This window comes from Bufo bufo, chromosome 1, assembly GCF_905171765.1.
Source record: "Bufo bufo chromosome 1, aBufBuf1.1, whole genome shotgun sequence".
NCBI classification, from domain to species: domain Eukaryota; kingdom Metazoa; phylum Chordata; class Amphibia; order Anura; family Bufonidae; genus Bufo; species Bufo bufo.
Window position 1 is genome coordinate 9040125 of NC_053389.1, and position 15219 is coordinate 9055343.

General features: G+C 48.9%; 1 protein-coding gene across 1 annotated transcript in view; it reads right to left on the reverse strand.

The window, feature by feature from the left end:
- Positions 1-2795: 2795 nt before the first annotated feature.
- LOC120991289 (zinc finger protein 239-like) overlaps positions 2796-15219 on the reverse strand; it is a 32458-nt gene continuing 20034 nt past the window's right edge. The window contains exons 2-3 of the mRNA XM_040420133.1: positions 7470-7575; positions 2796-4318 (exon numbers count right to left, since the gene is read on the reverse strand). Coding sequence (XP_040276067.1) covers positions 3348-4318; positions 7470-7545 — 1047 coding nt within the window. The 5' untranslated portion in view covers positions 7546-7575 and the 3' untranslated portion in view covers positions 2796-3347. The remainder of the gene's footprint in view (positions 4319-7469; positions 7576-15219) is intronic.

The following is a 15219-nucleotide window of genomic DNA, read 5'->3' on the forward strand; positions in this document are numbered from 1 at the left end:
CAGCAGCTGAGGGGTGTATTATGATGTTCTGCAGCAGCTGAGGTGTGTATTAGGAGGTTCTGCAGAAGCTGAAGTGTGTATTAGGAGGTTCTGCAGCAGCTGAGGTGTGTATTAGGAGGTTCTGCAGCAGCTGAGGTGTGTACTATGATGTTCTGCAGCAGCTGAGGTGTGTATTAGGAGGTTCTGCAGCAGCTGAGGTGTGTATTAGGAGGTTCTGCAGCAGCTGAGGTGTGTATTAGGAGGTTGTGCAGCAGCTGAGGTGTGTATTAGGAGGTTCTGCAGCAGCTGAGGTATGTATTAGGAGGTTGTGCAGCAGCTGAGGTGTGTATTAGGAGGTTCTGCAGCAGCTGAGGTGTGTATTAGGAGGTTCTGCAGCAGCTGAGGTGTGTATTAGGGGGTTCTGCAGCAGCTGAGGTGTGTATTAGGAGGTTCTGCAGCAGCTGCGGTGTGTATTAGGAGGTTCTGCAGCAGCTGAGGTGTGTATTAGGAGGTTCTGCAGCAGCTGAGGTATACTCTTTAGGATATTAGGATGTGGTATTACACACTGGTATACATGTCCTATACTGTATATTGCCGGTGTATTATGAGCCCTCCCTTCCCCCCTCGTTGCCACCCTTGGCATTGCTCTGGGTCTCTTGTGAGGGTGCTGTGCCCACATCTCTCCATACAGGGCGGCGCTCTCCTGCTCCTCAGAGGGGCTCAGCGATATATACTCTACATACTCTTGGGGGAGTCAGTCCCCCCGTATTTCTTTAAACAAGACAAGCAGAACCTTTGAGGTGACTCCGCCATGTAAAACGCAATCTTCCGATTCTTCAGAGAACTGAAATGAAAGCCAAATAAAACTGTGCAATTTCCTTCCCCCGAATACAGAGGCACCAGACCAAGGTAACTGCAGGCATACGGAGCCGCGAGGTGCGCCAATCTGAATCCAAATGAAGGCGCCTCGGAAGCTGGGAGAGCAGACGTCACCCACCAGACACACATGAGCAATTAAAGCTGCCAACAACTGTATAGCGGGGGTTGGGGGGGGGTTGCGGTATGAGGACGAGCGCAGCGACGAGGATAATGTGAGGGATCGGTACCAGCAGAGCTTTGCATATTCATGTTCATGTGTTACAGATGGAATCGAATACGTGCAAACCTGTCTGGGGGATGCGATGACTTTATAGCCGCCGATTCTGCGCAAAGACATTACCGTCTTGTACAATAGACAGTCTGGACAGTCATGACACAGGAGGTAAAGCTACGAGCTTCGAGGCTAAAGCGCTCAGTAAGTTTGTGAGAGATAGGTACAGTGCCTGGTATCAAGCTGAAAAGGACATTTGGGGGCGGGGCAATGTCAGCTGCTCTCAGTCAATCAGTAGCCGATAAAGCTTCTCCAAAGAGTCCTTTTCAGCTGCATACCGCCGCTCAAACTCTGCAATTTTTGGAGGTGAAATCTGTTTCGTGATCATTGATTGATTGAGGGCAGGACAAATCAACTTCGAGGGACCTCAGAGCTCAGACATGTTCTTGGCGATGTCTCTAGATCAATAGCCAGACACATTAGATGGAGGTTTGCCAAACCTCCAGAGAATCTAATTGAGACTTCCCCGATGGCAGCTATTAGGCATACTGGATTTCAACCGGATCCTTTTGCTCTCGGCGAGGTAAAGCGCCGTCATGGGGGTCTGGTGGCAGCTTTCTCCCCTCTCCCGGTTCAGGACACATCCATGCTCCACGTATTACGCACAGGGGGAGGTCGGGACAGCAGATACGGCTTCAGGACCTGCGCTGACGTCATCACGTGGTGAGCGCGGTGATGTCAGCGCAGGATCTTCTATCTTCATTCAGCAGGACCTGCGCTGACGTCACCACGTGGTGAGCGCGGTGACGTCAACGCAGGATCTTCTATCTTCATTCAGCAGGACCTGCACTGACGTCACCACGTGGTGAGCGCGGTGATGTCAGCGCAGGATCTTCTATCTTCATTCAGCAGGACCTGCGATGACGTCACCACGTGGGGAGCGCGATTACGTCACCAAAGGTCCTTTTGCAGGTCCTGAAATATGAAGAAAGAAGACGTTGCCGGCTGCGCGAACAACAAGATGAGGCGAGTTTTGTTATTTTGTAAGTATTCTGTATTAAGAATGCTATTATTTTCCTTTACAACCATGTTATAAGGGAAAATAATAAAATATACAGAACACCGATCCCGAACTTCAGTGAAGAAGCCCGGGTTCGGGTCTGGGTACCACATTCAGTTTTTTATCAAGCATTGCATCCGCGCGATAAAAACTGAACAACGCAACGCAATCGCAGTCAAAACTGACTGAAATTGCGTGCACACTGGTGCAGGTTTCCCGCGAATGCACGTGCGACGCATCCGGAGCAAATCCGGGATGCCCGTGTGAAAGAGGCCTATAAGTGCTTTAAAGCGGTTGTGTGGCCAAGGAGTTAGCAGTGAGGAGCCGTCCAAGCAAGAGGCCAAGAGTGGGGCAGCAACCCTGGAATGGCAGGACTATGGACAGGTGAGGGGGGGGGGGGGTTAAAAAATGGAGCATACGTTCCAAACACTGGGGTTGTTGGCTCCAGATCCGCCCTATAAGGTGAGGCTTTTAGGACCAGGATGATTGGTCCTCTCGTGATACAACTCTAATAACAGCATGAATTATTATCTGTATATAACGCACCACAAAGTCACATACACAACAAGACACAAACACATCGTGCACAATCCATCAACAGCCTTTCTGCCCAGCAAGGAACTTAATTCGATTTTTAAAATGAGGAGGGGTGGTGTCAATGGGCGCGCATTCAGGCGGGTGCTGGGCAGCCGGTCTGATGCTACAGTATGTACGACCACTAGCCTGCATGGTGCACTACACATAACAAAGTGCCTGACCCCTTTAAAAAGGCTCACCTGGGGGAAATTGTAATACTACGCACCCACCCCCTCCTGTATAAAGGCCCCTCTATAGTGTCCCATAAACCATCTCTCCGTTGGTGACGACACATTATATTACACGTTGTTTTTTTATTTTCTAGGATGACATACAGATACAGACCGTTAAGTGCTTCATAATGCAGAAGTGGATATGCCATCTGTATACACGGTACGTGCCAGGGCAGAGGTGGCAGTTCACCCTATCCCTCAGTGGACCGTGGCCTGGTGGGATAATACAGTGAGGGAAACGGCTCCCCTAGTGGCCAGCATCACATATGACCTGACGACTGGCACCGGATGTAGCTCCATATATACAGTACATGTGCAGTGTGATTTACATTTACAAATGGAGAATCGGAAAGGAAGGGAACCTGCTTTTTCCTACTTTTTCCGTCATGCAGATTTTGGTGGGCTCATGTCACAGCTCCCCCCTGGCGTGCTGTATATAGTGCTCATGGAGCCCCCCTTCTTGTGTGAAGCGTACCCCACACTCAATGCACTTATACTCTCCATTCTCTTCCCACCTGTCCCTCCCCTTCCTGTGAGTCTGAAGATGGCGTCGGTAGTTGGACGCTTGGCTGAAACTTTTTTCGCAAAGGGTACAAGGGAAGGGTCTTTTGCCGGCGTGGACCGCCCGATGCCTCTGGTAATTGGAGCGCTGGTTAAAGCTCTTGCCGCACTGTTGGCACTGGAAAGGTCTCTCCCCTGTGTGGATTCGCAGATGGCGCTTGTAGCGAGAGGAGAAGAAGAAAGTCTTGCTACAGATGGGACAGGCGTGAGGCTTACGAGAGACGTGCAGGTGTCTGTGCTTCTCGAAGGTGCGTTGGGCCCGAAACCTCCGTCCACAATCCTGACATTGGTATGGCTTAGGATCCTCATGCACCCACTGGTGGACCCGGAGAGTCTCTAGCTGTGTGAACGCTTGTGGGCATTCCGGGCACTGATATGGTCTTTCCCCGGTGTGGATACGCATGTGACGGGACAATTTTGCCGAGCAGTTGAAAGCTTTTCCGCACCAGACGCAAACCCGATCCTTGCGGTGAGCTTGTTGGTGTCTACGGAAGGCTGGCTGGTTGGGCAACTGCTTGCCACACTGTGAGCACTGGTAGCCACGCTGGCCCGTGTGCTGTTCATGATGACTGTGTAAGGCCAAAAGCCAGCAGAAGCGGCGCCCGCAGACGGAGCACGAGTATGGCTTCTCGCTCCCCTCGGTGGCCCCAGCACGGGCCACATCGCAGTCCTTGCAGGTGTACGAGAGGTCAGTGGCATGGTTGCGCCTGTGGAGTCTGTGCGCGCGGAGAGTTTGGAAAGTCCGTCCGCAGTCGGGGCATGGAGGAGGCGGGGAGTCCTCGGGCGCCACCTGGGTGTCTGAACCGTCCTCCAAGGGCTCTGCAGCACAATAGTGAAGATCAGTTAATCAATGGTCGTCAACTCATCGTGTTTCTCCAAAATAAATTTACTGCTGGAATCTACAGAAAATGTCAAACAACTCAAACCACATCATGTCTTATACTCCACTCACAACCAGAGCTGCGTTTAAAATTCTGCTGATGCTACTTCAGAACTGAACTGATTGAAAGCGAGGACTAGTAAATGCCTAAAAGCGTCAAACATAGTAAAAGTACAGAAATATTACACGTTAGAAAGCGGTGGGGCGAACGTTCAGCCGCCATTAGATGGCTGCGCAGTCCTGCTGAAGTCAGCGGGTTCGGCTGACATCAATCTGACGTGGATTACCACTGTGACAGGGCGCGTATGCTCTCGTAATCTGATGATGGATGCGTGCATGACTGCAAGGTCAGACTACGCAGGTGCTTGTAGTCTGTTACCATAGAGACACATAAATCTGCATAGGAGCAGAACTACTGAAGTTAAAGGCTTTTCCGAGATTTTATTAACTGATCCGTGAGAGTCCGACCCCCGGCGATCAGCTGTTTGAGAAGGCACCAGAGCTCGCAGTAGTGCCGCGGCCTTCTCGCAGGCCATGTGACGCCACGTTCATCGGTCACATGGCCTAGGCGCAGCTCAGCGATACCAAGCACAGCTGCTGCCAAATGGACGGAGCAGTCCTTGGGAACACCTTGGCGCTACTGCGAGCTTATTGGAGGGGGGAGGGGGGGCCCGGGTGTCGGACCCCCACGATCAAGTAATGATGACCTAGTCTGAGGATAGGTCATCAGTTCAAAAATCTCAGAAAACCCCCTTAATATATGGAAATAAAGCAGAGATTGTGGGGGCAGGGATTTCCTCTCCCACTGAAGACCACTACAGCCGCCATTGCCCTAGCCCCCCACGGCTGACAACATGGAGCGCCAGGTAACGGCAGAGCCGCTGTGGAGAGGACGGCATCAGCATTGATAGGCGCATTTACATTCTGGGCACAAGGCTTTGATGAAACGAGCAGATTTTGCTGTAATTTTACTGTGATTTGCATTTCTACGTCGGTTTCATCTGATGCCATGCTTCTGAAAGTAATGGCCGCCCGCCCCTTCAAAAATAAAAAAACAATCGATCCCTGGTGACATCACTTTCTGTGGTAACATTTCTAAACAAAGACATCAATTATTTCAAAGGACTTCATTGTGTAAATGTCGCTGTGGAATTAACGCGGTTTCTCCGTTGAGATCTACAGTCGAGCAGAATATAGCGGCTGATAATAAGAACAGATTGCAATTATATCCGTCAGACTGTGCGAGGGCCGCAGCATCCAAATTCATTAATGTTAATTAAGGAGAACGTATATGATGTTTGCAGTCTGCACCGCGTCCGACCGTTTCAGTGCCGCTGACTGGTAGGACTATAATAGCCGGGTCCACCCTTGGGTGTTCCGTATGACGGGTCAGAGGCAGGTGATCGGACACGGGTGTCTGACTCCTCAGTGTATGTCCACGCGGGGCGACGCGGAGAATCCGCAGCACAGTTCAGCTGCAGAAAGCAGTACGGAAACTGACGAAGATGTGAACTTATGCTGGGAGTTTTCAACTTTTGCGATGCCTTGGATCAATTCCATGGCAAAGCCACGTTACTCATGTGGACTTTGCTGCGGACTGTGCCACGTATCTGCGGCAAGATCCACTGCAGTTATTATTGTGTCCATGTGAAAATGGTTCACATACTTAGGGCTCATTCAGATGACCGTAGTGTTTTGCAGATCCGCCAAGGCTGACTTTTTCCATCCCATGTGGACACACCTTTAAAAGGGATTTTCCTATGAAGGACAAGGCCTGTCCATGTGACCCATTATGGTATATGGACATCACCGCACGGGGGGGGGCCCCCATCTATGAGTCCGTATGGGCAACTCCAGGCTTGGTGAATTCCAGCCGTCCTTGCATTACTTTCATCTAAATGACTGCTACGTAAGGCTGTTTTCACACGGTCAGTGTTTGTTCAGTGTTTGATCAGTGATTTCCATCGATTATTCCTTCTCTGCAGCTCAGAAAATCCTTCCATAAGGCCTCATGCACATAACTGTGTCCATTTTGCAGTCCACAAAATACAGATAACTTCTGTGTGCAATCTATACTTTTCGCACTCCCATCATTAGAAATTAAGTCTGCAAAACGGACAAAAGGACATGTTCTACAATTTGCAAAACGGAATGAGTCCGTGTGCAATCCGCAAAAAATGCAGATCAGATACGGATGGAAAATACGATCATGTGCACGAGGCCTCGTTCCTTGTCTCTGTGTAGGCTCCATTCCTGGTTTTCGCTAATAATCACTGATCAAACCCTGACTGTGAGAATGCAGCATAAAACAACAAACCCCCTGCAGCGGCCGCCGGCACAGATCGGGGAAGTCGGGACCTGAGATGACCGGGTTCTGATGGTGGCTCTCTCATGTATAATACGAAGTTCTAGGACATTTTTTCACACTTAGTATTTTAATTCACTGTTGTCAGCATCTCTGCTTGCGGTCAGTGGATGAAAGCATTCTGAGAGCCAAAGGCTGAAATTTGTCCTGCCCTTAACCTGTTCACATGGGTTCAGATCATGTATGAATGTCACCCACATTGTATCCCGGGTCCTACAAGAGTGACAACCTCTTTACTGCAATCAGTTGTCACCTCCTTTAACCATACAGTAGTGACTGGGAATGGAAGCTGACGACCCCCTCCCCCCAACAACAGAGAAGTCTGTGTTTGGTCTGCAATCACAGAGTATTACAGGACCATGGAAAGGGCATCTGGGACCCCCTCACTATTTATGGTGAGAGGAGCTGACAACTGATTGCTGTAAAGAGGTTGTCAGTCGTGTGGCCACATCGCCCCTAGCCATTACCAGCAAGGACCTGAGGTGCGATGTGACATTCATATGTGATCTGAATCTCCTGATGGAGATATAGATAGAATCTGAAATCCGTTCAAAATTCTCCTTCCGTTGGCCGGCATTTGGGGAGCCATTTCACATTTGAGGTTTGCCTTAGACAAATGGACTGATGGACTCATCTCTAGTATCAATGATATGAACTCTGATCTGAATTGGTAATGCAGCTCGGAAACACGGCAACGACTCAAAGGGACGTTAATGTGAGCTTACCGGGGGTTGTATCAAGTGGTTCTTCAGACCTCCCTTCCGAATGAGACTCTGCGGTGTCCTTCTCAGACACTGACATCTCTAAGGAATAATGGTGCCAGTAGGGACTCTAAAAGGAAAACACAAACGGTTAAGTCTTTGTGCATGAAGATGTTCCTAGTCACCATCACAGGTCTGGATCTCCTGGTCTACTGGTAAAAAATAGGGCAATAGAACAAAAAATTCATCTACTGCTGTAGCAAGAGGGCAACAGCCATCCTTTCCATGTATTTCTGACTCCAGGCATGGATGCCACCAGCCACTGGAAGCACAAGTGATGGCCATCAATGTTCTGCACCATCATCACTTCTAAAGCTGGACAAGTGACAACACTGGTTGTACAGGAGTAAGAGGGACGGGTGACTGGTCATACAGGAGTGAGATGGGCGGGTGACTGGTCATACAGGAGTGAGATGGGCAGGGGGGGGGCGTCGTAGAGGAGTAAAATGGGCAGGGGGCGTCGTAGAGGAGTAAGATGGACGAGGGGCGTCGCAGAGGAGTAAGATGGACGGGGAGTCGAACAGGATTAAGATGGACGGGGGCGTCGTAGAGGAGTACGATGGGCAGGGGGCGTCGTAGAGGAGTAAGATGGACGGGGGGCGTCGTAGAGGATAAAGATGAATGTTGCATTGAAGAGGAGTAAGATGGACGGGGCGTCAAAGAGGAGTAAGATGGACGGGGGGCATCGTAGAGAAGTAAGATGGGGACGTAGTAGATGAGTAAGATGGACGGGGGACGTCGTAGAGGAGTAAGATGGGCAGGGGGCGTCGTGGAGGAGTAAGATGAACGGGGGGCGTCGTAGAGGAGCAAGATGGACGGGGGGGGGTGTCGTAGAGGAGTAAGATGGACGGGGGGCGTCGTAGAGGAGTAAGATGGGTGGGGGGGCGTCGTAGAGGAGTAAGATGGGCGGGGGGCGTCGTAGAGGAGTAGAATGGGCAGGGGGCGTCGTAGAGGAGTAAGATGGACGGGGGCGTCGTAGAGGAGTAAGATGGACGGGGGCGTCGTAGAGGAGCAAGATGGACAGGGGGGCGTCGTAGTGGAGTAAGATGGAAGGGGGGAGTCATAGAGGAGTAAGATGTGGGGGCGTAGTAGATGAGTAAGATGGACGGGGGACGTCGTAGAGGAGGAAGATGGACGGGGGGCGTCGTAGAGGAGCAAGACGGACGGGGGCGTCGTAGTGAAGTAAGATGGACGGGGGGCGTCGTAGAGGAGTAAGATGGACGGGGGGCGTCATAGAGGAGTAAGATGGACAGGGGGCATCATAGAGTAAGAAGATGGACAGGGGGCGTCATAGAGGAGTAGAATGGGCAGGGGGCGTCGTAGAGGAGTAAGATGGACGGGGGCGTCGTAGAGGAGCAAGATGGACGGGGGCGTCGTAGAGGAGCAAGATGGACGGGGGCGTCGTAGAGGAGCAAGATGGACAGGGGGCGTTGTAGTGGAGTAAGATGGGCGGGGGGCGTCGTAGAGGAGTAAGATGGACGGGGGCGTCATAGAGGAGTAAGATGGACGGGAGGCGTCATAGAGTAATAAGATGGACAGGGGGTGTCGTAGAGGAGTAAGATGGGCGGGGGGCGTCGTAGAGGAGTAAGATGGGCAGGTGACTGGCCGTACAGGAGTGAGATGGGAAGGTGACTGGTCGTACAGGAGTGAGATGGGTGGGTGACTGGTCGTACAGGAGTGAGATGGGCGGGTGACTGGTCGTACAGGAATGAGATGGGCGGGTGACTGGTCATACAGGAGTGAGATGGGCGGGTGACTGGTCGTACAGGAGTGAGATGGGCGGGTGACTGGTCGTACAGGAGTGAGATGGGCGGGTGACTGGTCGTACAGGAGTGAGATGGGCGGGTGACTGGTCGTACAGGAGTGAGATGGGCGGGTGACTGGTCGTACAGGAGTGAGATGGGCGGGTGACTGGTCGTACAGGAGTGAGATGGGCGGGTGACTGGTCATACAGGAGCGAGATGGGCGGGTGACTGGTCGTACAGGAGCGAGATGGGCGGGTGACTGGTCGTACAGGAGTGAGATGGGCGGGTGACTGGTCGTACAGGAGTGAGATGGGCGGGTGACTGGTCATACAGGAGTGAGATGGGCGGGTGACTGGTCATACAGGAGTGAGATGGGCAGGTGACTGGTCGTACAGGAGTAAGAAGGACAGGAGAATCGTAGAAATAGATAGTTGGGTGACTGGTCATAGAGGAGTGAAATAGGTGGGGGCGTCGTAGAGGAGTAAGATGTGGGGGCGTTGTTAAGGAGAAGGACGGGCGGGTTGTCATAGAGGAGTAAGATGGGCAGGGGAGTCGTAGAGCAGTAAGATGGGTGGGGGCGTCGTAAAGGAGTAAGATGGGTTGGGGGCGTCGTAGAGGAGTAAGGTGGGCGGAGGAGTTGTGGAGACGTAAGATGGGCGGAGGAGTCGTAGAGGAGTAAAATGGGCAGGGGGCGTCGTAAAGGAGTAAGATGGATGGGGGGCGTCGTAGAGGAGTAAGATGGACGGGGAGTCGAACAGGAGTAAGATGGATAGGGGCGTCGTAGAGGAGTACGATGGGCAGGGGGCGTCGTAGAGGAGTAAGATGGACGGGGGGCGTTGTAGAGGATAAAGATGGATGGGGGCGTCAAAGAGGAGTAAGATGGACGGTGGCGTCAAAGAGGAGTAAGATGGAAGGGGGCGTCAAAGAGGAGTAAGATGGACGGGGGCATCGTAGAGAAGTAAGATGGGGCCTAGTAGATGAGTAAGATGGACGGGGGTGTCGTAGAGGAGTAAGATGGACGGGGAGCGTCGTAGAGGAGTAATATGGACAGGGGGAGTTGTAGAGGAGTAAGATGGACGGGAGGCGTCATAGAGTAATAAGATGGACAGGGGGAGTTGTAGAGGAGTAAGATGGGCGGGGGGTGTCGTAGAGGAGTAAGATGGACAGGGGGAGTCGTAGAGGAGTAAGATGGACAGGGGGCGTCGTAGAGGAGTAAGATGGGCGGGGGCGTCGTAGAGGAGTAAGATGGACAGGGGGAGTCGTAGAGGAGTAAGATGGGCGGGGGTGTCGTAGAGGAGTAAGATGCTCGGGTGTTGTTTCACGCTGTGTCTGTTCTACGCAGCTCAGGGCATAATTTTTGATTTAGCAAACGAGAACTGAATGAAGCTGCAAACCCCTTCGGATGTTTTTTAAGTAAATGATAGAAATAAATCTGGATGAGCCAAAGGGCATCCACGGCAAGGAAGGAGTTAACGGCACTGTCTCTCGTTCCATGGTATTATGGATCTGTTAATCGAGGTGCGCTTGCTGGTGTCACTAAATGAAGCCTCCTCGTCTGTAACACGCTTCTCATTGTGTCCAAACACTCAGTACATGCCGCATACACAATCACTGCCAATATCGCACAGTCACATGCCCGGCACCAGCGGCGGCATTTATACCCAACAGAGGAGCAGATTCCATTAGGGAAACATGTGGAAACAGTGCAGAGGATGGCGAGGCTGTAGGTAGGAGGTGTGAGCAGACTCTGGAGGCACACAGTTTACTGATATATTGGGTCTATTGACGGGTTTGTTGCTTTAGGAGGTTCTCTGCAAGACCCATTCAGTTGATTCTTAGAAAATAATGGAGGGCTAATTGATGGAGGTCAAGAATGAGATACCCCCCGTATCTTATTCTTGACCTCCATCAATTAGCCCGAGTGCGGAACTACTGCAAAGAGTGTTTCTCTCTCTCTCTCTGGAAGACCTGGAGTATCTATGCATTCCTGCCCAGTCAGAGCCATGTAATGCTTCATTTCACCTGCGGAGGAGCTGTAGGGAAAATGAACACTTGCTGTCAGCTTCCCCCACAGATTACAGCTGATCGCTGGGTGGTCCCACCACTCTGATAAACAAAAAGGAATTGTAAGAAGCAGAAAACCCCTTTAATACAGGTGGAGATGCTGAATAGGGATGGAATGAGGAGGTAACTGAATAAGAAAGTACATTTATGTGCCATTCAGAATCTGTGGAAAGTGTTGTGACAACTCTAAAAGAGCTGTAACAGCAGCTATCACAGGTTGTCAACCAACATTACTAATTATATAGAAATAGATAAGAAATGACTGACGCAAAGCCTGGCAAGGAGCATGACTAAGGGACTTATATAAAGTACTTCAAATCGTCAGTCAGAATGTACAGAAAATAGCAACAGAAATCTTCCGAAAAACACTCTGCAATCAGGGATGTGCGAACCCTGCATTACTTGTGGTTTATATCCATTAGTCACAATTGGCTTAGTGTTCCACCTGGTGATTACATCAGGACTCCCCACACCGATGTACTCAGCAGAAGTGCAATCCCGTGATGCATCCTCTGCCAGGAGGCTACATACATTGTGGCAGGGGCAGTCGGTGATAGGGGCGGTCAGCAACCACTTCTGAGAACTCCGCTGCATGCATTTGACACTGGCAAGACGAACCCTTCCGCAAGGGCTGTGGAGTCGGAGTCGTGGAGTTGGAACTAGTTTTTGGTGGAATCAGAGTCCATAGAAATGTACTGTCCTCAACTTAAAAAAAATATCTGCTATTAATACTGTGTAATCAATTTACAATATTTTATATATATTTAGAAATCTTTAGAAATGTTACGCATAAATATTTTAGGTTCTGTCATTCTAAGGGCTCATTCAGACGGCCGTATACTGTCCGCAAAAATGTGGATCAGTTTTTTTGCGGATTAGATGCTGTCCCATTAATTTTTTATGGGGCCCTTTTCTTCCATTGCATGGCTCAGCAAAAAAATTCAACGTCCTATACTTGTCAGTGAAAATCAGGACTTGGCCCTATTGAAGTCTATAGATCAACAAAAAAAACGAATGCAATCCGTTTTTTTTTGCGGACATGCTGAACTGTCCGCAAAAAAACGGATCCGCATTTTTGCGGACAGCATACAGCTGTCTGAATGAGCCCTAAGGCAGACAGTTCTAGTGATGATAATCAGTTCTCCCCTCTCCTGTGTTCTCTCCTGTCCTTATACTATAAACAGTGATAAACAGGGTGTTCTAGTGCTGATAGATAATCAGTTCTCACCTTTCCTGTGTTATCTCCTGTCCTTATACTATATATAGTGATAAGCAAGCTGTTCTAGTGATAATAATCAGTTTTCACCTCTCTAATGTTCTCTCCTGTCCTTATACTATAAACAGTGATAAGCAGGGTGTCCTAGAGGTGATAATCAGTTCTCCCCTTTCCTGTGTTCTCTTTTGTCCATTATACTATAATAAGTAATAAGAAGGGTGTTCTAGAGGTGATAGACAATCAGTTATCACCTCTCCCGTGTTCTCCCCTGTCCTTTATACTAGTGATAAGCAGGGTGTTCTAGTGATGATAGATAATCAGTTCTCCCCTCTCTTGTGTTCTCTACTGTCATACTATACACAATGATAACTAGGGTTGTTTCGTGTATCGAATTTTCGATACACAATCAATACTTTTGTCTGGTATCGACCTCGATACCGGGAGTTGCCTTTTTTCGATACTAGGCTTTGCTATTGCACAGTCTAGTATCAGAGAACATGGAGCGCTGCCACCAATGAAAGTAAACGTTTAATACAAATCCAGGAGGTGGGTGCTGGCGGGGAGCTGCGATCAGCGGCAGTTAACCCCTCAGGTGCCGCACCCGCCTCCTGTATTAAATGTTAATTGTCATTGGTGGCGCAGTGCGCCCTCCCCCCTCCTCCCCGGTATTCTAAATCATTGGTTGCGCAGTGCGCCCCCTCCCCCCCAGTATTAAAATCATTGGTGGGAGTGACCCCAGAGTCCCCTCCCCTCCTCCTCATTGGTGGTGCAGTGGCAGCTTCTGATCAGAGCCCCAGCAGTGTAATCCTGGGGCTACCATCGGTTACCATGGCAGCCAGGATGCTACTGAAGCCTTGGCTGCCATGGTAATCTCCCTGCTGCCGTGTGCACAAAGCACAGGGCAGCAGGGAGAGTGTGAAGTCCTATTCACCCTAATAGAGCTGAATAGGGATGAAAAGATCCCAGGTTCTAGCCCCTAAGGGGAGGAAATGGTTATTAAATAAAAAGTAAAAAAAAAAGTTAAAAAGAACACCAAAATATTAAGTATAAATCACCCCCTTTCCCAATTTTACATACAAAATATATAAACAATAAATAAATAAACATATTACATATCGCCACGTCCGAAAAATCCAAACTATTAAAATATAAAAAAATGTCCTATGCGGTGAATTTCATCACAGAAAATAAATAAATAAAAACTGTGCAATTCGCCATTCTTTTTAGTCACCTTGACCCCTCAAAAAATAGGATTGTTACATTATGGGCCGGAAGTTCCATAAAATGCGGAATGCACGCGGCTTTTTTGGGCGTTTTTATTTTTTTGCGTGGTATCGAATGGTATCGAGTATTGCAATACTTTTTTATGGTATCGAAACCGAATCAAAATGTTGGTATCGAAACTACCCTAGCAATAAGCAAGTTGTTCTAGTGATGATAGATAATCAGTACTCACCTGTCCTGTGTTCTTTCCTGTCCTTATACTATAAATAGTGATTAGCAGGGTGTTCTAGTGATGATAATCAGTTCTCAACTCTCCTGTGTTCTCTCCTGTCCTTAAACTATAAGCAGTGATAAGCAGGGTGTTCTAGTGATGATAGATAATCAGTCCTCACCTGTCCTGTGTTCTCTCTTGTCCTTATACTATAAACAGTGATAAGCAGGGTGTTCTAGTGATGATAATCAGTTCTCACCTCTCCTGTGTTCTCTCCTGTCCTTATATTATAAATAATGATAAGCAGGGTGTTCTAGTGATGATAGATAATCAGTCCTCACCTGTCCTTATACTATAAACAGTGATAAGCAGGGTGTTCTAGTGATGATAATCAGTTCTCACCTCTCATGTGTTTTCTCCAGTCCTTATACTATAAGCAGTGATAAGCAGGGTGTTCTAGTGATGATAGCTTATTAGTTCTCACCTTTCCTGTGTTCTCTCCTGTCCTTATACTATAAACAGTGATATGCAGGGTGTTCTAGTGATGATAATCAGTTCTTACCTCTCCTGTGTTCTCCCCTGTCCTTTATACTAGTGATAAGCAGGATGTTCTAGTGATGATAGATAATCAGTTCTCACCTCTCCTGTCCTTATACTATAAACAGTGATAAACATCGTGTTCTAGTGATGATAATCAGTTCTCACCTCTCCTGTGCTCTCTCCTGTCATTTTACTATAAACAGTCATAAGCAGGGTGTTCTAGCGATGATAATCAGTTCTCACCTCTCTTGTGCTCTCTCCTGCCCTTATACTATAAACAGTGATAAGCATGGTGTTCTGGTGGTGATAGATAATCAGTTCTCACATATCTAATGTTCTCTCCTGTCCTTATAATATAAGCAGTAATAAGCAGGGTGTTGATAGATAATCAGTTCTCCCCTCTTCTGTGTTCTCTACTGTCCTACTATAAACAGTGATAAACAGGGTGTTCTAGTGGTGATAATCAGTTCTCACCTCTCCTGTGTTCTCTCCTGTCCTTATACTATAAACAGTAATAAGCAGGGTGTTCTAGTGATGATAGATAATCAGTCCTCACCTGTCCTGTGTTCTTTCCTGTCCTTATACTATACACAGTGATAAGCAGGGTGTTCTAGTGATGATATATAAACAGTTCTCACCTCTGTAATGTTCTCTCCTATCTTTATACTATGAACAATGATAAGCAGGGTGTTCTAGTGATGATAATCAGTTCTC